General features: G+C 40.4%; 2 protein-coding genes across 3 annotated transcripts; one reads left to right on the top strand and one right to left on the bottom strand.

Moving 5' to 3' along the window:
• Positions 1 to 926: 926 nt before the first annotated feature.
• On the top strand, positions 927 to 24,053 carry shroom1 (shroom family member 1). 2 transcript variants are annotated; one of them, XM_027019571.3, is made up of 8 exons: positions 927 to 1,056; positions 14,867 to 17,548; positions 17,676 to 17,725; positions 17,969 to 18,469; positions 18,572 to 19,132; positions 19,294 to 19,414; positions 19,619 to 19,891; positions 21,354 to 24,053. In XM_027019571.3, the coding sequence occupies exons 2-8, from the start codon at positions 15,029 to 15,031 to the stop codon at positions 21,606 to 21,608; spliced, it is 4,281 nt and encodes a 1,426-aa protein (XP_026875372.2). In that variant the 5' UTR covers positions 927 to 1,056; positions 14,867 to 15,028; the 3' UTR covers positions 21,609 to 24,053. The 2 variants fall into 2 exon arrangements, with proteins under 2 accessions (XP_026875372.2, XP_026875364.2); XM_027019563.3 differs by lacking the exon at positions 927 to 1,056 and adding an exon at positions 12,522 to 12,759.
• A 726-nt stretch (positions 24,054 to 24,779) lies between these two features.
• sowahaa (sosondowah ankyrin repeat domain family member Aa) lies at positions 24,780 to 27,042 on the bottom strand. The gene has a single exon (XM_027018061.3). It carries the CDS (start codon positions 26,943 to 26,945, stop codon positions 25,524 to 25,526), a length of 1,422 nt encoding a protein of 473 aa, XP_026873862.2. The 5' UTR covers positions 26,946 to 27,042; the 3' UTR covers positions 24,780 to 25,523.
• Between the last annotated feature and the right edge of the window lie 5 nt (positions 27,043 to 27,047).

The raw sequence follows: 27,047 nt of genomic DNA, 5'->3' as shown, positions 1-27,047 counted from the left end.
TCAACCCAAGCCCCGGTCTGTGTAGCTTCCTCATGGATTTCTGGTTAAGAAATTAGTACGGCAGTAATACTGCAGCATATAACTGGTTGCTTAGTTATATAGGTCACGTTGTACTAAATAAAAATTAACATGATGTGTAAAACCAAATGCCACACAGTTCAGCTACCTACTAGTGGTGCGCTGTTGGTCTTTAAGGCCCTCTCTTGACTCAGCAGGTTCACACAGAGTCCAGAATCTAAGTGAAAGGACTTACCCCCTGCAGAGCTTTAAAAAGCTGATCGTTTGTGGGGCTCGGTCTAAGGCTATTTCTAAATGTTTTCATTTTATTAAGATTATCATTTTATTTAAATCATGTTTTTTAAGGTTTACTAGTAGAGATAACTTACAACTGTATGCTTGGTTTATGCCGTAAATGTTTAATAACAAGAAATAATTAAATGTCTTGCTTTGAGTTATCGGCATTATTGAACAAATGATTGGAAGTTGTTCAAGCTGTTCAAGTACTCAAATTTAGGTTCTTTTAGTTCACGTGCTTCTACAAGAGGCAAACGTATTTATCAGATCAACAAGGATGGTAAAAAGTGTGTCAAATCCGCATCTAACATACCCCTTGCTGACAATACAGTGAACACTGTTGGGCCAGTTTAATCTGCGTGTCTAAAGTAACCTTAATTTAATCTATATGCCTAAGGTAACCTTAATTTTATATCCATTGAAATCAACACCTACAAATAGCTTCCATTCTTTTATCGCAACAATCAACGCAAACATATTAAACACCGCTGATCAATCATCAGATATGGCAAGCCTTATTTTGTCTTATTTCGTGTTTTCTTCGTCGTTTCGTTTTTAGAGCGTGAGCCCGCCTCTCTGTTTGAGCTTTGGCTGATTGGATGTTACCTCGCGAGCTTTCGCCACTGTAGGTACAACAACGTGCTGAGTTTTTTTTCTCCTGGGGGAACAATGAAGTAAAAATTGTGAAGTGAAAACACGTTCTCGTTTTCCTTGTGATTATACAACACACGGGGAAACAATCCGACACTACCGAAATTACGGGTAAGTAATGTTCCAGAAATGTTATAATGGTGTTGGTATGCCTTTATATTCATAATAGTTTCGGTCATAAACGACCCTAGCGAACAGGTGTATCGACTACATTGTACTGATGGTCCTAAACGTAGATTTTTTTTAAAGTATGTTTTTGTCAACAAACTCTTTAAACGGTTTAGTAACAAAAGTTCTTAAAACTATTATACCTAAACTATTACCTAACAAGTAATAGTTATTACCTAACTATGTGCCCTTTCACAAGGAAATGCAGAATAGTCTGCTAATGTGAGAATCAAGCGAATGAAGCTTGGTTTAACCTGTTTGCAGTCAAACCTGACTAAGGAAAATATAGTAAAACTTTTTTTACAGCAAAGAATATTTAAAAAGTATTGAATAACACGTTTGCCTTTGACTCTTGCGAACTTTTGCAGTTAATGAGTAGGAAAAATAAACTTTACATATGAGAAAGTTTACATGAAGTCGGATACTTAGTGAAAGTAATCACTGCCTGTTGAAAGTGAGAATAGGAGCAATCTTGTTTTTATAATCTTTTCGTCTACACGTTTTTTTTGCACTGTTCTCAAAGTGAGTGGTCGCTGTAGAGTTAATTGAATTATTCAAGGGGTGCCTTTGGCCTAATAATGTCTGTATGGAAATATTGGTGTGCATTGTTTGAAGGAAACCAGATACCAAGGTTTTGTCTTGGTGCTGAAACCAGTCTCTTGGTGTAAACACTGCCTCCCTGCGTCCTCAGTGAGGTGGAACAGAGTCCATTGCTACAGGAAGGCTTACTAAGAGAGCACACATGCACACCTGACCACAGTTTCTGGTTTCACAAACAAACCACACACCTGTATCATAACAACCATCACACCTCCCTTCCAGTTTATTAGAACTGTTGAGTAGTCAACAGCTACCATGAGTTTATTGTCCAACACCAGTCACATGGAGACATTATCCATCTACAAGACCTAAACAGATACAATATGTTTATTGCGCTTTTATAATCTTTTGTTAGGTAGACATATTTTTTTTTCTATGGTAATGTCTGACAGATGGCACTAAAATATTTTTTTGGCACCATTTACATTTTCTTCACTTTATGGCTTTGTCTTTGTGCAGAGCAGATGTTTGAATTTTTCCACTGACACATTGACTTGAATGGCAAACCATGAAAGAAAGTGAAATTTCTTTCTCGCACATCACATCCAATCACATCTGCTGATTCTGTTTTGATACAAACACTTCAACACACATCACGTGCTCTCTGAATGAAATTGTGGAATGAATAGTATTATTGTAAACAGAGCCATCAATTATTACTGAATGCTTTTCATTCAGTTTACAGCCACTAAAGCCTTTAATTGTAGGCATGAGTACACAGAGCACGATGGGCCAGCTGTTTCTTCTCCAGGTATCTGGCGATATCACCAGATATCTCCGTGTCTATTGGGACATGGTGTCTTTGCAGTCCCTGTTACCCAAGAATCCACTAAGGATGGAGCTGACATGGGTCATTAACAATGAAGGTAAACTGAAGCCTTACAAGGACACATGGCCACCACTGAAATGGATAGTATATATCTATTAGCCAAACACTAGCCTTTCAAAGTTTGATGCTGACCATCTGTTTCTGGGGTATCCAGCATCTCTGCTGTGGATGGTGGGTGGTTCAGTCAGGCAGTTTCTATTCCTGAGTAGTAGCCACAAATCATGACAGTTTCACTGGAGAAAAAAATGCCAAAGTGCAACTGCTCAAGTGCCATTACTCTTCCTGACTTTGGCAAAACATAATATTTTTATGAATATTGTGCCTTATGGAGGTTTTTGCGGACCATTACTTGCTTGAAACAATTTTTACATTTCAGTGCTTAATTCTAAAAGGATCAGTTGTCATTGAGGTCTTCAACAAATCAGAAAAGGTGTCCTGCAGTTCTTGGTCTTATTGCTGACTGAGTTCAGCAACATTCTGTCGGTGATGTAAAATTCATATTGTAGCAAATGCATGATAGCATATTGAACCACTGTGGTGCTGCATTAAATAGCTCATGCTCTGGATTATATGATCCATTTGAGGCACAGGACAATGTGTCCTTTTATAAATAATCAGTTACTCCCCACATTTATACTTAAATGTAATCAATACCAAATATCGGCAGACTAGCATTCTACTGTTATTGACACCTGTAACTAATTTGTGATATTGTTGCATGAATGGATAATAAACTGTAAATACTTTAAATACTTATTATCATGCTTTGCATTCTGTCTATTGTTAAGAGTAAAATATGCACTCTAAATTTTACAGGGAAAGGCAGGTCCACGCTAGTTACTAATCATACATGTTCATTAGAAATTGTTGTTGTCATCAAGGCTTTAGGCTGGTGTAATGACAGTAAATTTCATAACAACACACCTCAAGTTCAGTATCACAGCATGAACCAAATAATAAAATTAAAGCAAAATATTGTTTACACAGAAAAAAAAAACTGCTTAAAGAAGTCAGTAGTTTACATCAACTAGTCCATCAACAAGAGAACTTGTTAACTTCTTGTTTCTGTGAGTGGTTTGCCATACAATGGATGTGATCTTTGAAATAGAGATTAGACGGAGCTCTCTTTGGGTGCTCGGTAATATGGTAAGAAAAATGTCATATTTTTCATGTGATTAAATGTCATTAGTCTAAGTAAAATCCCATGACTGTGTTTGACTCCAGCACAATGTATTTAAAAACTAGGCTACACAAAAGTATTCACAAAAATATAAACGATAAACTCCTTTAAATAAAGTCAGTATCAGTTAAGGCATTATCTTTGGCACACATTGTTTCAAGTCCTCAATTATATTTCAGTAGCCCAGCCTTGTAATGACTAGAAATAACAATAGCAGGAAAAGAAATGAGGGCCTACTAGTGCTCTTCCCCTTGTAACAAAAATGTGGGACTACCAGTGGTGGACTTCCTCTCAGTGCTAAGATAAATGCGTTTAAAACTGTAACTTGTTTTATACCACAACAAAACAGGAGACATGAGATAAATGACACACAAAAATTTCCTGTTTCAGTTGTTCTTGTGGCAAAGTAAATAGCCAAAGTTTGTTTTTGTTATAAGAAGGCGTGTATTTACAGCATTATCACAGTACAGAGATCTGAGGACAGGGGTCCTTTCTTCAGGTATCATGTAACTACTGTATAGAGTACTAGTGCAATAGCAACCATAGCATGCATACTGTAATAAAGCATACAGTCAGTGCACACACCCTAGCTTCCCAGGCTATGGCAGATACTAAGGTTTCATCCTTTTTGTCTATGATGAGAAGGTGTGTGTGATGAGCCGTCACGGAGCCTTAAGATATTTGCGGCTCACGCGATACCATCGTGCCATTAGCTCATAAAAGAGGTATCTGCAGTACATGGTCGTGTTAAAGACTCAGAGCCTATCACATAACACCACAGTGCTGTACCGCTCTGTGCTAAAATGCTAGGCCAGAGCAGATTGTTGCCGTCCACTTGCGTTTGGCAGAGTAGCTGTACCGTTTAAGGTTTATTGCAATGTTTACTGCTCTTCCAGTTTTTTTTCCCCTCCAACCTCCTGTCTGTTCCCCCATTTCTTCTGTTTTTCACTCTCGCTCTCTGGTCTTCTAGCACTGCACTGGTGCCAGGTCGCAAAGTTCAGGGAATGTAACATTGCTGCATTGCAACCAGCTGGTTTAATCTATATGTGTTTTGTTCTATAGTATATTCTCTGTATCTCTCTCTCTCTCTCTCTCTCTCTCTCTCTCTCTCTCTCTCTCTCTCTCTTCCCTCTATCTCACCTTGAATAGGGTCCAATCTGGTCCAACCTGGTCCAATCTGTAGTTTTTATCATCAGTTAAAGTAAAGTATTACAATGAACATAATGAGTTCTGCAGAGTAATCATCACACGTTCCTTCACACTGCCAACCATTAGGATCCTAATAGCAGGTATTATCTTATACAGCATTCACATTTTATCCTAAAGGCTTTTGTGTGAGACTTCTTAACTGGAGAAAAGGAACAGCCATTCTAGAAGATAATTTCTTCACTGGTATTTATTGCTGGGGTTAGGTTTCCAATTCTTGGAAGACTTTGATCAGTTCTGTAGGTATTAAGAAGGGAAAAACACGGGGGACATTTTGACCCACGGATGCCTTTAGGATGTGAAAATCTAACAATCCGTGCTGAAGCAGCTCAAAAACTACAGCAGTGAGTTGTGAATTAGATTTAAATTAAGAGCTTTTGTGTTGGTTTCCTAATATTTCAGAGTCATGCAAGTAGTAAAGTCAAGTGCTTTCATGCTTTGCATGGACAAATGTTTGAAGATAATTGTAAACTTACACTATATGATATCTACTATGGAAGAGTAAAGGCTTATAAAACTTTGATCAGAAGTATTGTTAGGCTATGTAATCAGGGAGGGTCTTTTTCTGTCAGGGAATACAAAGAAATATTTGTGTATGGCCTTTGGAGCTGGTGAAACTGTATCATTTTGCAAGTCAAATTCCAAAGGCAACTATGCAAATGTCCCTTGTTGTTGGCATGGTATTCCTTCTTTGTTGTTTGTATTAACTGGCAGAGTGTGCTTAGGTACTTCTGTTTATATTATGTTGGGTGATAATTTTGTCCTACAGTGATAACTGTAGAGTCTTTACTCTTTCATGATGTTTTGAAGTACTGGATATTTTTCAATGTCAATCGATTCTCAAGTGAGGAATGTCTGACTAATCAAATACTCTTCGTGGTGCAAACATGGGTGAATTAATAACTGCTCTTTTAGGTCAAGAAGGCCATCTAGAAAGCCATCTAGAGCTGGAGACAGAGAATCTTCACTTATTTCACTCCAAGCCCTGATATCGTCTTATTTCCATTACCAACTGCTGACTCATATATATGGGTGCACACTAGCAGAGCTAGCGAAGAGAGTAAATAATGCAGAAGTGAGTGTTCAGTGCCTTCATTTAATTATTAACTGGGTCTCTGAGCTAGCCAAGAAGGAAAATAACTAAGTACAGAGCTAAACAGCAGGGTTCTCTGTAGATCTGTACCTTAGTCATATAAATGAGGCTTATATGAAACAAGGGTGAGCCATGTGTTTGTTTTACTTGCTTATTAGCTTGCTATCTTGCATTACATATTTATATATATTTGTAATTTTTTTCACATGATTTGTGTTTGATATTGATATTCATTACAGATTTCATATTCAAATATGTATATATGTTAAATGGAGTTTGGATTGCTTTACAGTGGGATAAATGGACACTAAATTGATATATCAGCAGGTATGTCACTTGGTGACGTATACATTTTTTATGTAATATGAGAATTCTAGATGTTCTACTGCCTATGTAGGATTGCATATAATTTTTTTCCCCAGTGGATTTGCAGGAAGTGCAAATGGATCTGGTAGAGTTTAATATTCTTTCACAGAATAATCTAAAGTTTTTAATGTTTCCAAGAATTTTCTGTGTTGGTTAAGTTTGCCAGCTTTTTGATTTCCGCCGACAGGAAATTACTTGCAATATTGTTTCTCTTTTAGGATTAGAAGTTATGTAAGACTGAAAATTAAATGTTGTCCTTATTATTCTGGACAATACCCATAGAAATTCACATATTAGCATTGCTTGAGATGGTGGAACTGTATCCAGCTGTCAGCGCATCTGTTCGCCTTTCGGTAAGGAGACCGTCTGGAACACCAATTAATGTTTGCCAACCCGTCCCCTGGTGCACATTGTTTCTAGCATGACATAATGCAATGTATGCCAGCCTTATTTGCTTTACCTGTGTCAGCTTATCTTGCACATTCCTGTGTAATTGCGAGGCCTTCAGTGTACTGATAAGACATTTGTCCGAATGCCTTATGTCTGGCACTTGGAACCTTGGGGGAAAAGTGCAGCCCAAATTGCATGTGTTTCTTGTATTTTAAAAAGTGCCAAGACCGCTTCCAAAACCATATAACCCATATAGTGAATTTGCCCTTCTTCTTTTTCTGATTCTTTTGTTTGGAGCTCTCCTTTGAAGCTGCTTTTATTGGAATATTGAGACCTTAATGCTTATTTATCATATTGCAAAATGATTGCTGATTTTCCCAGCAATCATTGTGTTAAAAATAATTGTCCCTGAGAGTTTCCTTTGTTAATCGTTATCACGACATTGGCCTTTGTAATATATCTCAGAAGGCTGCAGTATAAAAATCATATCTCACAAATCTTGATTTTTTTATTGCCTGCCCAATCTAAATGACTCAGCTGCTTGTAGAGTGATTGTTTTGATGAATCACAATGACACCATACACCTGATCCAATATGTCAATAGTTCTGGGGAAAATAGTGTTGGCCAAACATGTAACATCAAGAGTTGGGCACTGTGCTTTTAATACATTGCAAGTCACAGAGTGCACAATAACATAATTTCAACGTAGTCTTTTGTCCCCAGTTCTTTTGTCCATGGAGAAGAATGCTGATGTGTAGAATCTAAACCTGCTAGGTTTTAGGAGTGGCGTATAATTACAGTAAGTGAGAGAGAGCAAACATGAACATGCATGTTATGGTTGTTGTCCCATGCACAGGGGCTACATTTTAAAATAGGTGAAGTGTGGATTCCTCTCTAATTTAGCTGTGTATGTTTCTGGAACTGCCATTGTTATGTTTTGTTTTGTTGTTTGTTTGTTTTTGCCACACTTCACTGTCGACTATGCTACGCTACGCTTATCATCATGGTATCATCTTAATGAGTCAGCCAAAAAGTCTTTGGGCCTAAGTAATAAAATACAAACTAGCGTAAAGTACCGTTAAACACTGCCGTCAGTACCCCCCTTACCAGTTCCCCCCATGGGTTTTCTCGTGCTTTGGCTCATTGTCATACTGGGTGTTGAACTGTTGCTGTTGGTGTTTGGTGGAGTCCTCCAGAAAGGCCAGCTGTGAATACTGAGCTTACAATTAAGAACACCAGCCTTCTGTCTAGGAAATGGGCCACTTCCTCATTGTTTGTTCTCTGCATCCTCTTGCTTTCCGCTACATATTATAGAATGCAAGCCTTTCTATTGCCTTTGGGGCTCTGAGTCCTTCTACTTAGCAGTGAAAGATGAACCTGGATATTTTTTAAATTTTAACTAAATTCTTCATTCATTTTTGACACATTCACAAATCCCCATTAACTTGAATTTACAATACTCCCAGAAGATTGGATTTCTGTAGAGAGGACATAACTTTCTCTGCATATATTTTCCTACCACTAACCCAAATTCCATGTACAAAAGGTTCTACCTTTTTGAACATCAAATGGAATTGTTTTCAGCCTTTTCTCTCACTTTATCATACACCCAGTATTATAGTACACAATGGCACATTTATGTTCTCTGGGTCTTTTTGACTTTTTTCATGTGCACTCTTGTTTAGTCTTGCTTTAACTATATTACGCTTATTTACCTGCCCTCATTACTTCCTGAAGGGGAACTATTTGTGGGATTTTTTTTCTATTGGCCGAACAGCTCTTTGACTGAACAGCCCTTTGGTTGAACAGCCCAGATCGTAGCTCATGACTATGATTCCTTGGATTTTTCTGTTGTCTGAAAGTGTTTTTGAGTATGTGTGTTGGTGTGTTAAAGGTTGTTGTGAGGCAAAACAATGTTCATTAACATTTATTTTGAGATTCTGTTTCTAGGCTCGTCATCATTGATCTAGCTTGTCTTGCTTCTATTAATTCTTCATTAAATTTTTATACTTTGTATCTAGTAATTGCACATTTAAAACAACTTTTTAACTTTCCATATGCCCTGTAAGTGCAGACAGGATTCTTTCCCAGACTGGGTCAGTACTTATGTTGACTTACAGTGTTCTATTATTGTGACTGCAGAATTCCCCTGCCTGTCTCTGTGGATTAACCCCACTATGACCGCTAACAAAATTTTAATTAGAAGAGTTTGTGACATTTGACCGAACCTTGTAGAAAGTCATCATAATGCATGTAATGCTGTATTCTCACATCAGTATGGTAAATGTCTGATGAACCCCCGGGTGATGCTGCTCTCATAGCAGCCCAGCATGAAAGATAAGTGTGCCTGACATCCTCAAACCATGGAATTCCTCCCAGCTTTGTTTATGTCTTGTTACTTACCTTGGCCACCCTTAGTGATTTTCTCTAGGCTCTCTCTTTCTCAGCAGATGCATTTGTCACCTCTTTGTTTTTTGAGTGCCATAATTGATGCCTGGGATGCTATTACATGAAGGGACATTGCAACAATGGAAACCTTTCTCATTGTTACAGCAACCCCTCACTATATGTGGCTGCTTTCCATTAAGATGTGACTAAAGGCTGTTATTTAAAACCATTACTGCGCTCTGTAAAATATTGTAGAAAATATTTTCAGTAGGGCTTAACAACAGGCTTCTTTGTACTGACTGATATTAATATGTTGAGTGACTGAATGTCTTTTTCTCTAAAGAGAGTAGTAGCTTCATTTTCTGTAGTTTATCTGAACAATGAAAAAAAGAATCAGGTATAATGCCCATTTATGCTGAAACAAAAGATAGATGTTTGCGTTAGAGGCATAAGGGGGTTCCCACAGTTCTTCATACAGGAAAACTAACACACACACACGCACACATGTGCGTGTGTGTGCGTGTGTGTGTGTGGGGGGGGGGGGGGTGTCCTCTACCAAAGGCCTGGGAGCTTGAAGGCCCTGCAAAAAATCTAAGCTCTTCCCAGGGCTACACTCTTCTGAATAGAGATCTCAGATGGGATCTGCTGGTGCCACTGTTGCCTTTACCTTCCACATCTTTTCTAGCTCTTCTCCCAGGTCTTGGTATTTTTCGAGCTTTTCGTGTTCCTCTGTCCCTATCACATGGGATTGCTACATCTATCACTATAGCTTTCTTCTGCTTTGTCCATAACTACTATGTCCGGTTGGTCATCCGTTACCATTTTGTCAGTCTGGATTTGGAAGTTCCATAGCTCTTCTTAGTCATTCTCCACCACCTTCGGGGTGTGGCCCACTTTCACCTTGGAACCTCCATCCTGTACTCTACAGAGATGTTTCTGTAAACTATGCCAGCCACTTGGTTATGGCATTCCATGTACACACTTACACACACACACACACACACACACACACACACACACACACACACACACACACACACACACACACACACACTCACCAGCCACTTTATTAGGTACACCTTGCTAGCACTGGGTTGAACCCTCTTAGGCCTTCAGAACTACCTTAATTCTTCAAGGCATAGATTCAATATTCCTCAGAGAATTTGGTCCATATTGACATGGTGGCATCACACAGTTGCTGCAAATTTGTCAACTGCACATCCATGATGCAAATCTCCCGTTCCACCACATCACAAAGGTCCTCTGTTGCATTGAGATCTGGTGACTGTGGAGCCCATTTGAGTAAAATTAACTCATTGTCATGTTCAAGAAACCTGTTTGAGATGATTTGAGCTTTGTGACATAGTGCATTATCCTGCTGGATGTAGCCACCAGAAGATGGGTCACTGTGGTCATAAAAGGATGGACAGGGTCAGCAACAATACTCAGATAGGCTGTGGTGTTTAATGTTACCCAGTTGGTATAAAGGGCCCCAAAGGGTGCCAAGAAAATATCCCTCACACTATGACCTCACCACCACCAGCCTGAACATGAACTGTTGATACAACGCAGGATGGGTCAATTCTATCATGTTATTTACACCATATTCTGACCCTATTATCTGAACAACAAAGTAGAAATCAAGACTCATCAGATCAGGCAACATTTTTACAGTTTTCAGTTGTTCAATTTTTGTGAACCTGTGCAAATTGTAGCCTCAGTTGCCTGTTTTTAACTAACAGGAATGACACCTGGTGTGATCTTTTGCTGCTGTAGCCCATCTTCTTCAAGTGTGTTGTGTGTCCAGAGATGCTCTTCAGCATACCTCGGTTAAACCGAGTGGTTATTTGACTTACTGTTGCCTTTCTATTAGCTCGTACCAGTCTGGTTATTCTTCTCTGACTTCTGGTAACTACAAGGAATTTTCACCCAGACAACTGCCATTCACTGGATATTTTCTTTTTTGGACTATTCTCTGTACACCCTAGAGATGATTGTGCATGTCAAAATCCCAGCAGATCAGCAGTTTAGATCAGCAATACTCAGACCAGCCCATCTACCACCAACAACCATGCCATGTTCGAAGTCACTTAAATCACCTTTCATCCCCATGCTGATGCTTACTTTGAACTTCAGCAGGTCCTCTTGACCATGTCTATATGTCTAAATGCATTGTGTTGCTGTCATGTGATTGCCTGATTGGATATTTGTGTTACCGTGTAGTTGCACAGGTGTACCTAATAAAGTGGCCGAAGTGTTTGTGTGTGTGTGTGTGTGTGTGTGTGTGTGTGTGTGTGTGTGTGTGTGTGTATATATATATATATATATATATATATATATATATATATATATATATATATATATATATATATATATATATACACACACACATACATACATACACCCACGCCTGTTGGTGTCTGTTTGTCTATTGGGCTTTTTTGTTTTCATCTGTTGGAGTTACCTGTTGGCCAGGTTTCTCCAGAAACCTGAGAGGTCGGCATTCTTCAGCATGACTTTCTGATATAAATCAAGGTTAACAGAACTGTTTAGAATTATTGACCTAAAAGTGGTTAAATGACTGTGGTTAATCATTATTTCTGATGTATTAGGAGTTTACCATAGTTTGGAGGACTAGCAGGAAATTATACTCCCTGCTTACTTTTAATTACAGTCCGGATGTTTTTGTGTTTACTAAATTTTCAGGTGAAAATTTGAAAAATATATATTTTGCTTTACGAAACCTTGTCCATACCATATCTATTAGTATGTAATAAATACTAATATTGGAGCTGCTTGGAAGGAATCGTGTTGGTATTGGTTCAATATTAGAATCTGACTGAATGTAGTGACACATTAATTAGACCAAGTTCTGGATCAGTACACATACTTGTGACTGGAAAGTCCTTTAACAGAATCTCACTGGGTCCACTGTCTGCAGTGATCCCTTGAAAGCAAAAAAATTAAACAGAGATGTTTCAAAGGCACACAGTAGTTTCAGTCTACAGTAAAAGGGTAAAAATTAGAGCAGCATTCAACTTCAATGTAATAGTTACATTACGTCTACACACCTTTCATGTTCTACTGCTTATCCTAGGACTTTGATCAAAGTAATTTGTTTTAAATAGAAGTAATGGTAAGTACTAGCTGAAGGGCTTGCTGGAGTTGAGGGGGAGGGTCACTCCTCTGAGTGAACGATTCTGCTGAAGAGTCCACCCCCTTTTGGCAACTCTCCGTCTGCGGAGGAATCGTCGAATGAATGGCACCCAGGCCCTTTCTTTCTTTGAAGCCAGCCAAGAATGTGAGGCCCCCCCCCCCCCCCTTTCTTCAGACACCATTATCAGTGGTGAAATATTCCCTCTGCTGGGCCTATTGTGCCCTGGCAGGGCCGACGTCACAGACATGCAAGCCCGGCCTTCCAGCAGGGTCTGAAGGAAGCGAGGGTCACTGGAGCTCCTCACAGCCCTCACTGCCCAAGTTTCGAGGCAGGAGGCAAACTTGAGCAGGATGTACTCATGCCGGGGTTTTCAGTGGAGCTGCAGATTGTTTTTTCTCCCTTTCTTGGACTAAAAGTTTTCCACCAGTTACTTCTGGTAAGGAAGCATGATCACCGGCTTTGTTGAATGACTTAGACTGTGAGGTTTATTTGAGCTTTTCCTGAACATTTTTCCATACAGAAATGCGAACACTAATATTCTTCATAAAATGAGACTAGGTGCTATTTTAATTTCATGCCAAAAACGTAATGCTGTGTTCTTGATATTTTTGTGTCTTTTGGAGAAATCTGATTCTTCGTATATTTTGTCACTATTAATGCCATCTTTTCAAAGTGCTTCCCTGTGTCTGTGTCCAGATCATTATGAATCCTGTCACTCTTGCCCATATACTAGCACTGTTTTAACCCCATTCCCCCCATTTGATCTGTTTCATTGATTGAGTTACAAAGGCCAGCATGACGGCTCATGAAATCACTGAAGTTATTCATCCAAAAGTGTTTCCGGTACATTCTGTTCAAAGTGAAATGTCAGCTCCTGTGTCGTAGCTTTCTGCTTTGGGCTCTGTGTTACCTGTGCAGGTGCATGTAAGTGTAAGTGGGGTAAGTGGGCTCATGACTGCACCTGCATGTCCTTCTTAGTGGTCATGCACCACTTCTGTTCTTGCGAGTGATTTTATCTGTAAAAAGATAGAGCTCACTGATACCACATTGTCAGTTATTGTCAGATATTGTCAAAACTTTTCCCAAGTTAATATGATAATACAATACTAGACACTGCTCATTTAAGTTACATTTAATTTGTTTGAAGCTTTCTGTTCAATTGTATTGTATTTGTAGATGTCATGCCTAATTCAGACATTAAAACCACCCCATACATGTAAATTTAATCCTTTTTTCTTGTTCCTTAACAATGCATAATCTATATAAGAGTTATCACATGATTAATCCCCAAGTATTTCACCCAGGTTAAAATGACATTCCAGACATTTCTGATTACCACTGCCCCCCAACTGAACTTCAAGGCACTTATTACCAGTTGTACAGATGGTGCCTTTTATTAATAACTTCTGTTTAGCCCATGACATTCACTTTCTTAACTGGCACTACCAAAAAAGCTGCTGTACTCAACCGACAATTGCTTGAGACATGTTGTGAGACAAGTATATATAATACATATTTATGATTTATTTAATAGATATTTATTATCCTTTTATTGTTATTTCATGCTTCAAATTTGCAACAGTTCAGTTGTTCCCAAAGTAAGCTTGTTTTCCCCTACTAGCATTTGACCGTCCTATAAAGATTTCAGTGATCTAAAGTCATCATGGCAGTGAGATAATGGGTACAAATAAGTAACCATGTTTTGTAAAGAATTCAACATAAATTAGAGCAGTAGAGATTAATTATTTTGTGTTAATTATGACACAGTGAGAACCTTCTAGGCGCTGTACTGCACTGTACATGAAAAGACACTAATCTTTACAAAAATCTACAATCTGCTCTGTACATTCTATGTCAACATTTACATGCTCAAGCGTGTGGGCCTTGGGGTGTATGAAACACGTGCCTACCTACAAATTAGGACACTGTTATTGGTTAACTTCTTGCCCCAGTGGACATGCCATGTTGAAAATCTAACACAAACATGCTATTTTTAGTAAACACAGGCACCCTGACAGAGCAACATATACAATATGGTTATCTAGCACACCACAGCTAGGTAATAAGAAGCACGTTTGGTCTGAGAACTGAAGATTTTCATCAGTCATTAAACTCCTATTACCAACTCCTATTACCAAAATTGCACTTAGAATCTGATAAGTTTCACTTATGTGTTCACACATTTTTTTTGTGAATTTTCCCCAGGGCGATGCCTTCTACTATTTGTTGACGGAAAAAAATGTAATGTAATAGAGGGCAGGAATTAGCCAATTAGATTAAATGAAGGCTTGATATAAACCATCATCCAGTGGGAAATACACACCCTTCATCATCTGCCTTTTTCAAGCAACTTCAAAACAGCTTTTCTTTTATCTAAACTATATGTCCAGCCCACTGGCATGATAACTATCTGCGAAGAATTTTCATTGGCAATGCCTTAAGCACTTTTATTTTCATTCAATGGACAGAGGCAAGTTCAAGTGTAAAATTCTCCAACATCTGGTCTCGGTAATAAATAGTATGTGTATATTTGTTTTTTGTAGGTACTACCAGAATCATGTCATTTCAGTTCTGTGGAAAGAAAAGCAAACTGGATATTCTTACCCTCAAAGGACATAAGAAAAATGACTTGAAAATAAAAAGTAACAAGTAATTGCATCTTTATTTCATTTCACTTGGGTCCATGTGCCCAGGTTGAGATTCAGATGGATTCCTACAACTTCCAATTTGAGAGAATGAGCAACCTTGACCTGCATCCTCTTAGTCTTCCTGTAAGTCGACTTTCCCCTGCAAAGTCCACAAGTAGCATAGACCAATATACCCACCACCACAGCAAAGGGGACTCTGCTTACAGCTCTTTTTCTGGGGGCTCTAGTGCCCATGACTACTCTTCACCATTTCTATCAGACGATTTCCACCCACATAACCTGCAATATACAGACCTCAAGTACGTGAAGGCTGTGTACAGTCCCAGAATCCTGGAGTCAGATCCGAAGAGCATGGACCAGCTATATCACTCAATGGAGGCTCTTGCACAGCAAGATCATCATCCGAGCAAAAATGTAAGCCCTCATGTTAAAGACCCTCTGGTTCCTGACACAGCTCTACCAACACCTCCACCACCCCCTGCCCCCCTCAACAGTTTTGTTGAGAACCTCGAGATCTCACAAGCACACCAGAGTCCCGAGGGTCATCTTGGTGACATTTCCTCTTCCAGGCCACAGACGGCTAATTCTGAAGTCCTCGTTTCCAGGTCTGACCCTGTCTGTGGATGGAGATTTTCAGAACATTACCCGAAGGATCAGCTGAAGCTAGACGCCGAGTCAAAGTCAGCAGCTGTATTAAGCCGATTGACCTGGCAGACAAGTGAGCGCTTACAACACACCAAGGGTAGCCAGTCAGAAGTTCAGCAGAAGAGGTCACTTCCAGCTTATGGAGTTCCAGTAAACGAACAGCAGAGCATGGTCAACCCCTGGCACATGGCACAAAATATGATCAGTGGAAGTATTCAACACAAAGGGCAGTTCTATTTTGTCACTGGTGTGTACAAATCTTCTGAGTCCAGTGTCCCACAGCCACAATGTGTGGTAGACACTTGCAGTACAGAACCTCACAGGCAGGCTGAGAGGCAGAGGTCTCATAGCACTATAGAAAACATGTTTATGAATGTCCCACTGAGAAAACCGAGCAGCCCTGATGGCCCCAAAGGGAAACTGTTTTTTCAAGAGAATAAACAGTCAAGTGCACCAAAGGAATATGAGGAGCCTGCCAAGAACCATGTTTTTAATCATTTTTGTAAAATAGACAAAGCTTCTCAAGGTGCAAATGTGTTAGAAGATAGCCAGAAGATCATGAGCATGGACACAGGCAGACATCACACCACCAATCACCCTATCTTCTACTGTGGCCCAGAGACGAGCTTCTCAACATCTGACACTTCTCAAAATAAGACCCCTGAAACAGACCAGAGCATTCATACAAAAGAGGATGAATATATAAACAGACTGACAAGACAGCCCTTAGTAGATGTGCCTTCTGAGAAGATAAGCAAAGAGACCACACCTCTCCTGTATCATCTCACTGGAGCTAACCAGGCCTCCTTTATGAACAAAGCCAAAAATGAGAAAAGCGATAGTTGGGGGTGCAAGGATCCTGACTGGAGTAAAACTAAGCCAAATGCAGGAAAGCAGTCACTTTGTTCTAGTGGTGACACAACGCACAGTGAAATATGTAAAGAGGAGACAGTAAAGGATTTCTCCTACCTATGTAATACACTGGATGATTCCTTCAAAAAATATTATAAAGAAAAGCTGAAGGATGCACAGAGCAAAGTTTTGAGAGAGACATCGTTCAAAAGAAAAGATCTGCAGCTCTCTTGGCCGTACAGAATAGAGCAGAGGTCTGACAAGAAGCTGTCTGTTGTACCTTCTGGCTTGCCACAAGACATGCATTCCAAGCCTGAATGCCCCATCCAACCCCACCTGCCCAAGTTTCAACAAACAGAAAAGGAGTTTATGAAGACTCGTAGTCAAGACATAGACAAAGGGGTTGAGAAAGAGCAGAATACTGCACAGCCACAGGTGCCCCGAGTTGGCCATAGGAAGCGACTGACACTGGAACAGAAGAAGCTGTCTCGCTCTGAGCCAGAGAAACTGCACCAGCTGGCAGATGAACCTACTCATATAACCTGTCGCTCCCTTGGCAGTGAGAATGAAGGACTGCTCTCAGAAGACAGCCAAGGAGAGCACGGTCTAGTTGCCACCAGACGAAATGTGTTTGAGACAAGGGGGCGTGCCCTGTCAGCCTCCAACCTCTCAAAAAGCACACTTAAGGATCTTCAGCACAAGGCCTTAGTGGCATATATGGAACGCAAAACTGGCCAAAAAGTAGTGGAGCGCCAACAGCCAGCTCCACAGGTGCCCAGCCAGAGGCACTCATCTGGAGGGAGGGAGACTGACTGGAGCCCCAGACCTAATTCAGCCAATTCCGGTTGCAGAAAGAAACTACTCAGGCCACTCTCTGCAGGTCGTATTCTAGATGCATGCCCCGTATATGCCCAGTTCACCTCTGCCCAAACCAGTGGTCAGTCACGGCAGTCCAGCCGGAAAGAGGAGCCACCGCCACCATCAGGGAAATCTGCCTCAGTGGAGATCCTCCTGGATGAGACAGAAATTCTTGGATCTTACCGAGCTCGTAGCACGTCAACTCCCCATGCCTTCAGCCAGGTATGTTACATGCATATACAGTATATTAGTATCTCCAAGGGCATATAATTGCAATATTATGTTTTTTTCAAGTAAATATTTATCACTGTTTTGTTTGTTTACTTTTTAAAATTGTATTTTACTCTAGATCCGTAGACATTTTCGTTCTTCATCTATGCACAACAAAGACATCTCAAGGTAAGATTTGAATGCTTAAGGAATATGACATACAATCATTATAATCAATATAATCAATCATTATGACATCAATTAACATTTTCCTCTGAAAAGGCATTTTAGTGTTACTAAGATGACTCACCATGTTAAATCCCTAATATATATATATATATATATATATATATATATATATATATATATATATATATATATATATATATATGTAAAAGCACATGGTCTTCAAGTCTTTTTATTTTCTTCAAGTTGTTTATTTAGTGCTCAGCATAAAGAGGACGATTTTAAGCACCATGCAGCATCAGTTCCAGATCAGCGGCCAGCAAGAGTGATGGCTTCTAGAGGGAAATCATTGGAGGAACTTGGAGTGTCAAAGGTCGCCAGGCCTAGAGTTCTGAGCAAGAGCTCTGAACAACTACATCAACCCCAGGAGAAGCCTGTAGCCTCTGATAGAGAGAGTAGATATTTGCCATTTTTGGCTGAGACACAGGAACACACCCAAAGAAAACTTAGGCAAGAGCATGCACCTCTAATTGGCTGTGAGAAGAATATCCAGGCCATTCCTGATCAGCATTGCTCTAAGGAGCCTAGCTCATTAGATCACCCATCCACCACCGGAGAAGGCATTACCTCCTCTGCCGCTGTTAGTTGTCTTCCCAGTTGTGATGATAAACCACCAGTGAGTCATGGTAAAGAAGACAGACTCACATCTACAGCCAGTTCCCTCAGAGGATCCAGTCTGGGTGTCAGGTATATCTTTCTATCTAACCCTCTGCAGTAGATTATGCAATAGATTATGTGTTAAAGGGGCCATCACAGTTCAACCATTTTTTTTTTCTGTGTGTTCTTTAGCAAAATGAAGGCAGTTCCTCAAGAGCAATCCTCAACAAAGCTTGAAATGCCCCCTGGAGACCTGAGTGAGGTACAGCGATGTAACTTTGGTCATGAAGTATGTTTAACCATTGGTATCACAACAGATCCCAATCTATGGGGTGACAAAGGAGATGAGTGCACACCTTCTCAAAATGTAACCACTGGTCATCTTCAGAATACACGGCCTACTCCATGTGATGAGATGGAAACAGCTCCTAACCTTATAGACTTTGATCTTGACTCTGTCTCTACACATGATGGAAATCAAGAAAAAAAGGAAACAGGGGAGAACTGTGGATCTCTGGAGGCTAAGAAACCAGTAGGGGCTTGTTCTAAGGGCCAGCATCAGTGGGAGATACTGATTCAGGATGTGGTCTCAGCAGACCAATCGCTAGCCCGCATTTTATATCCCATAACCAATCGGAAGACAGCGCTCATGCTAATGGAGCAGTTGTTATCTGAGGACACCCTACTGATGGAAGAACACTATAAAAAAAAGCAGGAGCAGAAAGTTAACATGGCAGAGCAAACTAATGGCAGGTGACTACTATAGAACATCTCTTCTATACTACTTGCTTATACTGAAGCTCTTTCACATTCACATGAATGATTTGCACTTCTAGAATTATATGTTGCGTATAATGAATAGGCCTTGACTTACATTATCATGAACACATTTGCTTTGTCTCTCTTTTCTCAAGCCCTGAGATGACAAACTCTGATAAAGTTAACAACCCTTCAGTACCAGCTGATGACAGCGTTTCCCTGACAGCTCAGCAACACACACAGTGCAATACAGGAGTTGATATCACAGAGAAGAAGGTTCATGTCCCAGTAGCTGTTGCACCTTTTGCTCACTGGTCAAAAGTTGTAGAGAACCATGGACAATTTCGGTCATAATAGACTTGGTCTTGGGTTCCGTTTTCCAGTTGTTCTGATGCAGATATCTGGTCATTTTGATAACTTTCCTACCTCAAACGACTGACCTTGTCCTCCATTTCCCGCCCCCTCTGCCTCTTAACTCAGAGGCAGCTCGTGGCCCATTTGCAGGAGCAGCTGACTTCTGTGGAGGGCTTGCGCTCTGCCCTGCAGGAGGAGGAGCAGGAGAACGGGGTGCGGGGCGACTCCACGGAGGCCCTGGTGCGATCGCGCTGCCTGCCGGCCGAGCTGGAGCGCTACACGCTGTTCATCGGGGACCTAGAGCGTGTGATCAACCTTCTGCTGTGCCTGTCAGCCCGCCTGGCCCGGGTGCAGAACACCCTCAGCACCGTGGACGAGAACACGGACGCGGAGGAGAAGGTGAGAGAGCTGCCACTGTAGGATTAGAATTTTGAATTCAATTAGAAGAGAAGTGTAGAATTAGGTAAGGGTAGAATTGAATTATTTTGTTTCCATGAGTGGAAATAGTTATTTTTGGTTTTGGGCGTTTTTGCTTGTTTAAGCAAAACAGCTATATAAAAAAAACTTCTAGCTTCTAATTATATGTTCATAAATTAATATAGATATTTAATTAATGTAAATATTCCTTGTCTGAGAAGTAGAGGTGATCAGTCAGGACTGAGAGAAAAGCCTCTGTGCTCTGCTGCTTTAATGAGCAGTTCCTGGTAGTCACCGAAACTGCCCTGTAGTTTCGATGGGTTTTGCAACTGCACTGCCCTCTGGTGACAAATATTTGATCACCTCTGACCCATAGCATTCTGTAAATATTAGAGGATGACACCAGATGGGATGTGGTAAATGCCCCATAAACCTCATGCCTTTTTCCCCTGGTCAGTACTATTGACTTAAAGCTGTTCATAACTGAGGCATTTTGTTTATATCCTTTTGTGCATTTGCCAAGAGGAATGGCATAAAATGACTGGCTGTGTAACTGACAGTTTGCATTATGTTTCACTCTCGGTTTAACTGTCAAAGTCAAAGTCAAATTTATTTATATAGCGCATTTTACAAAAGATGTTGTCACAAAGCAGCTTTACAAATGTCCGGGTCCAAGCCCCCACTGAGCAAGCACAGGGTGACAGTGGCAAGGAAGAACTCCCTAGAGCATGAGGAGGAAACCTTGAGAGGAACCAAGACTCAAAGGGGGGGCTCATCCTCCTCTGGCTGACATTGGTCACCACAATAGTAATAATATAGACAATAAGGAGCAGAATAAGTAGTGAAAGAGAAAAATAAATAATTAATCAAATGAAAAAATAAACAATTAATGCATAGTCCAGTTTTCTAGAAGTCCTTATCTCCTCCCGATGGTGTGTGCATGTCCAAAACCCATGGAGAAGTAGTTGGCTGGGGAGTAGGTGTGGTGGGCTACAGCAGGGGACATCAGGGGGTGGTGGGAGTAGCCATGGCAGCTGAGAGAGGTGTTTAACCTGTAAAGCATAGCTGGTGTTAATTGTTTTGGCAAATATAAATAATGCTGTTACTGAACTAAATAGCAAACATAAGCCTTAATTTTGTCTCCTGATCCTTACACATGTATTGTTCTCTAAGCAACAGCTTACACTCTAATTTTCCATTAGAAAATGTGAGTGAAATACATTATAGGGAGTTGGGGAGAGCTGAGTAATTAAAGACAAGAAGTCTGCAAAACTCCCACCCACTTTTATTCTTCTCATTGTGATCAGTGTTTTCAGAAGTTCTTCACCCAGATTACACTGAGCAGTGCTTTCATTCAGACTTTACCTTGCTGACCAAACAGCATTTTCCAGTTACATCAGGACTCATTTTAAACTACACGGTACTTCCTTTTCTCTGGCAAAAGCAATCGTTGGCCAACCGGCACCAGCTCCTGTGCAAACAGAGGGAGGACGCCAAGGACCTGAAGGACAACCTGGACCGGCGCGAGCGCGTGGTCTCCGGCTTCCTCGCTAAGCAGCTGTCAGACAGCCAGCTGCAGGAGTACCGCCGCTTTGTTCAGACCAAGGCTTCACTGCTCATCCGCCACAAGGAGCTGGACGAGAAGCAAAGACTGGCCGAGGAACAGCTGGAGGCCCTGCTCAACAGCATCTCCCCATGAGAATACATCCACCATGCCTCCACACCCTCCACACCCTCCACAGACTAACATCTTCCACCTTGCACCTTGCATGGCAGACATGCTGACTTAGTACACCTGCAAAATTATTCAATGATTTTGCTTAAAGAGATTAGCATTATTGCATAGAACTGTCCCAGCCAGGGATCCACAGCTATCAGAAGATCCTCTGCTGCCGAGTCTGGTAATGACTTCGCCTTATTGGAAGGCACAGGCTGGGCTGGTTTTGGCAATTCGATGGCAATAAGAGAACTGTCAAAGCTGCTGTGTTTTGCCTTGTATTGCTGTTTTACCTTGTAGTACATGTTCTGTAGTTGGAAATTACTTCAAATGTTAGCAAGCCAACGTGGTACCTATAAAGAGCTTTAAGGTGGGGATGATGGCTATAACTGGTGAAAATGATGTAGATAACACATAAATTGAACCTCATTTTTCACTGGTAGTCCATAATTTATTTTTTTATCTTAAAGCACTCTAAATGAAGACCAAATACATAAATATTTGATAAAAAGCACTTTGATATTGTAACTATAAATACATGTATCTGTAAGAACCATGTCTCACTTAATAGAAACATTACTGCTTCCATTAAATATTTATTTTTAGTGATAAGTTTCATTTTCAATTATGGTTGTTCAACAGCAGTGTGTCATGGACGTTCTATGGACAGTAAATGCATGTAGGAGAATACCATGTACTGTCATAACAGCAGTTGAAATGTCCTGAAACATCTGCTCTCCCCAACTCTGTTATTTAGTGTAGCCCTAATTTAGCAGCCAGGGTGACAATCATGTATTAGCTGTAATGGAATCTTCAAGTCTTCTTGCTCGGTGTTATGAGCTCACCTTAGGAAAATAGGTTCCAGCTAAAGGGCAAAATAAAGGAGCAATAACTAACTAATAACTAATAACAAATATTCTAAGATTTCTCTAAAATGGCTGTATAATATTGTGGGGTTACAAAGTGATGAAAGGTGAAAAGGTCACAGCAGTTGCTGAGCAAGGAAGAGGTTTTCTTATGTGAAGTTCTGTGGTCAAAAATTCAGCTCACTTCCTATTCTAATGGACTAACAAACCACCTTCCAGGCATCTGACTGTAAGCTGTGAGCAAGAGCCAGGGATACGAGACTGACTATCCAAATATGAAAGTGCTGCTCGATGTTACTTTAACCATTCATAGATGCAAGCCTTACCTTGTATCCTTTTAGTACATCTGTGATGCTAATTAACTAATTAGTTATTGATGATATTGTTTTTTTTTTAATTGTTTAATGAAGGAACAAAACATAAACACTTCTAAATAAGTAAGTTTGTGATCCAGTCCCCTTGTGTCTCTGACACATAGTTCAGTAATGGGATTCAGTTAAAAAGGAAGAAAATATGTCATGTTGGGTCTGGACTGTAAATAAATATGTTTTTGTGCAGTTGCAAGTAATATAGTTATAATTTTGTTCTGTAGTCACACCGCTCCAGTTATTCTCTGTTTCTACAAATATCTACTGAAATATATCTGCAGACATAAGCACATGTGAATATGAAGTGCTTAGGGATTTCTGGATTGAGTTGTATCCTTTGTGTTTACTTTGTGGTGTTTGATTCTGGTGCAGTTTTACGAGATTATCTTGATCGCTCTTTAATTTCTTGCATATTACATACAGATTACTACAAATATTCTTCACTTTTGTTGGCACACTTTACCCAAACTTGCTGACATAATATTAAATATGACTGATGAATATTTATCTGCATGCACACATGCTAAAGTTCTTTTGAAATTGAATTATCCCCAAAACAATTTTTTCCTGATCCTTTCCAAGTTTTTAAAAACATCTATATGATGATTTATAGCTGTTTACCATTTCCACTGGATAAACAAATGGATATTTGTTTTAGCTTTTGTACAGATTACGTTGGTTGGGGGTTGTGTGGTGAGTGTGTGTGTCGGGGGGGGTTATATCTATTGTGGGTCCATGTTTATATGCACTCAAGGAATTGCAGAGGCATGCGAAAGACCAATAGTGTTTTCTACACAAACACCCCAGCAGCAGCAGGGCGGCACATTCTTGCCCTCAAGTGTCCCTGGCTATTTCATGTTATGTATATAGACAGTTATTGTGCACCAATTAATTTCTCAGTTGCCATGTATCTGCGAGTTAGTCTTATTTTCTCAACAGTTCAGAGCTGTGGGGTTATGTAACCCAACTGGAAGCAGATTATAAAACAGAGCAGGGAACCAGTGCATTTGTGATTTGAATCCCATTAATCGTCCTGGAAGGGTGCTAATGTGTTGTAGTATGTTATTACATGCTTTGAGTGTCCACATGCTATTTTGGTTGTATGTTTTCCCCACTTTCTTCTTCAAAGCACTTCAAAGTGTCTTTTGTAAAATGACACTTTTGTGTTATAATGTGAATAAATGACATTTTCTCCCCAAGTGCTCAGAGTGAAATGCCTCATTTGACTGATTTCATGAGGTGGTGTAGGTCACCTGAACCTCCATATTCCAAACACAGGTTACTCAGCAATTAGCTACTTTTTTAAACAAAAAGCTTTATAAATGGATATCACCCCATGTTATATTGTACCAACAGGGGACTGGTACAGTACTTACTTCATTAAAAAAGGTAATTTTGAGCTATTGTAAGCATACATGTGTGTTTACCATACTAATTCTGGTTTTCTAGTAGATGCAGCAGGGGAAACATTTCCTGAGTCTCAGGGGCTGTGAACATGCCTGCCCTTCAGCTGGAAGGGGTATGACATCATGGGAGCGGCAGAGAATCGAGACAGTTCTCATACAGTCAGCCCAGACAGCTTGAGCTGACTGCAGCACATACTCTCACACACGATCTCCTGTGAAAGATCAGTGATCAGCCTCACCTCCCACAATTTCTAAGCTCAGCCATTGCAACTGGACTGTAAAACTGGTCTCCGGTCAGCATCAAAGGGAGCAATGTCAGTGTCCAACAACATTTATTCGGCTATGTGTAAAGGTGTTCACGCGGCCAGTTAAGTCAATTTGTGGCAGTTCCTTTGTCACACATTGTTCAAAAGAAGGTTTTGCTTCATGTCACAGACCCAAACTGATAGACAACATGGAAAATCTTGATGCTGTATTGTTTGGTTAAAAAGATGAATAAGTCTGAGACAAGTTTAATTGCAGTTGCTGCAAAGTTTATAGGTTCTATCACCCATCACAAGCCCACCTGCAAAATTCAGCAATGATTTTACTTAAATATATTAGCATTACTGCATAGAAGAAGAAAAAAAAAAGATCAATTTAGACATTTAGAGATACATAGTATGATAGTTGGTGTGAACACATTTTGTTTCTGACATGAGACTCTGTGTCTTTTACAATCTATTATTTAACACGTGCTTACACCTTAACACTTATAGAACATTTATTTATAACACATACTGAAAATGTACTAAGCCAGCATGTCTGCCATGAAAACAGACACAACATTTATTCCTATTCATGAACATTTGTGATGATATACCTTTTCTCTGGAGTAAAAAATCTGCAATGTTTCAGTGAAAATTTCACTTGCTACAGCGTATTTGCCAATTGGATAAATACATAGGATGTAGGTTAATTTCGAAATGTAAATTTATATTTAATTATTAATTCTATAATAATCTCAGTAATGTCCATGACTGCATCAGTACGTTTGTTTTCACTCCTTAGATAAGAATTAGGATATCCATCAGTAAAACCCAGACAGCATGTACTTTAAACAATACTTAGTGAAAAATAATCTTAAAATGAAGACTTCAATTTCAAGGTCCTCCTTGAATTTGAGGTTTTTTTTGTTTGTTTATTTTTTCTCAGTCAGTACAGTGCTGATTTCACATGAACCGTAGGCATTTACTAGCACCTTTAATTGCAGAGTCATTAGGAAAACACGTCTGACCGAACCCTGTGCGTAGGCAACGTATGCACAACCCTCGGCTCCTCAGCCAGGGACAGGAAGGAGCCTCTCAGCTTCGCCTTCTTCTTGCTGACGCCCGGAACAGGCTGAAAGAGCCGGCTGATGGTGTGCACATGCTTGTGAGCGTCGTAATCCTCTGTGCTCTTCTGCGGCTCTGGGATCTCCACCCTACACAACCCGAGCAGCTCTTGCAACTGTGCAGATGCACTTTTGTGTAGGTAGTGATGTGCCTTTTTCCCGCCGTTGTCCCGGATGTTACGGTCAGCTCCATAGCGGCTCACCAAAAGCTCGATCACATCCTCTCTGTCGTGGATGGCAGCGATGTGCAGGGGCGTGTAACCAGCGTAGGACTTGGCGTTGATGTCCACACCCTTGCCGTTCTGCCTGGACAGGTCGATGATCTTACACAGCATGTCTCTGTTGCCGCTTTTGGCGGCCCAGTGCAGGGCTGTAAAGCCTGATATGAAATCCCTTTTCTCTGCAATGTTGATGTCACTCAGCAGCAGGCCGTAGACCAGACTCCAGTGGCCTGCGGCGGATGTCACCAGCCACTGATGTTCTGCGGCTTCTAGTGGGAACACATCACTGTATCTGGGTTCATCTGCTGCTTTTGTGCCTTTGCAGTGTCTCCTCAGTTGTGGTGAGTTGTTGCCTGCCATACTGTCTATAGATGAACTCCTCTTACATCTTGGTGAACTGGGAGGCCATAGCATAGACTTCACTGGTTCCAGATGGTCCTTGGATGTATTTTCTTCATGAGCAGGAGGGGTGATCAGCACTTGAGGCATTCTCAATGGTAATGCATAAGGTTTGTGTGCACTTGTCTCTGTCTTGGCAGAATATAAAGGCCCATGCTTCTGGGTGTCATCCACATCTGTCTTGAGCGGAACCACAAATTGCAAAGATCTTTTTGCTTTGAAGTCTTTAGACATGGTTCTTTCTAAAGCATGCTCTATGAGAGAATGTGTTGGACTGCTGTCTAAAGACTTTTTGTTGATATTTTGGTGAGGTGGATCCTCAGACTCGGGTGCCTTTTGTTTTCCACCTTTAAACTGCGTGCTGTGCTCGTTTTCTTCGCTTGCTGGGTGGAGTTCCACATTCTCCAGACGAACTTTCTCACTCTCGTCCTTAGGAGCATTGCCATCAAACTTTTCTTTCAATAAATGGTGATAATATTTCTTTAAAACGATATACTTCGTATCTTCATCTTCTTTCACCACAGCAATGTTGTTTATGAACGTCTTGAAAAGGTCCCGGTTTCGCTTCTTCTCACCTGGATCACTGCAGTTTAACTGATCTTTAAACTTACACAGTAATTCGGAGTTCTTTATTTTACCCCCCTCTTCTATTAACATTGTCAGAATTGCCTCTTGAGATATATCCATTTTGGAATTATATAGCTAAGAACACGAACGAATTCAATAACTTGAAAAAGAGAAAGAATATCTTCCCTGTTTTCGACACCTCAGGCTGTCACCTGTATAAGC

Source organism: Electrophorus electricus, chromosome 8 (assembly GCF_041902795.1).
Source record: "Electrophorus electricus isolate QZ-2024a chromosome 8, ASM4190279v1, whole genome shotgun sequence".
NCBI lineage: Eukaryota > Metazoa > Chordata > Actinopteri > Gymnotiformes > Gymnotidae > Electrophorus > Electrophorus electricus.
The sequence above is the reverse complement of the archived record's forward strand: the minus strand, read 5'-3'. Positions and strand labels throughout refer to the sequence as shown.

Bases quoted from the DNA above. Each gene is read 5' to 3' on its own strand.
- sowahaa (XM_027018061.3), bottom strand. From the start codon at position 26,945: ATGGATATATCTCAAGAGGCAATTCTGACAATGTTAATAGAAGAGGGG.
- shroom1 (XM_027019571.3), top strand. From the start codon at position 15,029: ATGGATTCCTACAACTTCCAATTTGAGAGAATGAGCAACCTTGACCTG. The intron at 17,726-17,968 runs GTAAGATTTGAA...ATTTTCTTCAAG, and splicing joins CACAACAAAGACATCTCAAG to TTGTTTATTTAGTGCTCAGC. The intron at 19,133-19,293 runs GTGACTACTATA...TCTTTTCTCAAG, and splicing joins GCAGAGCAAACTAATGGCAG to CCCTGAGATGACAAACTCTG.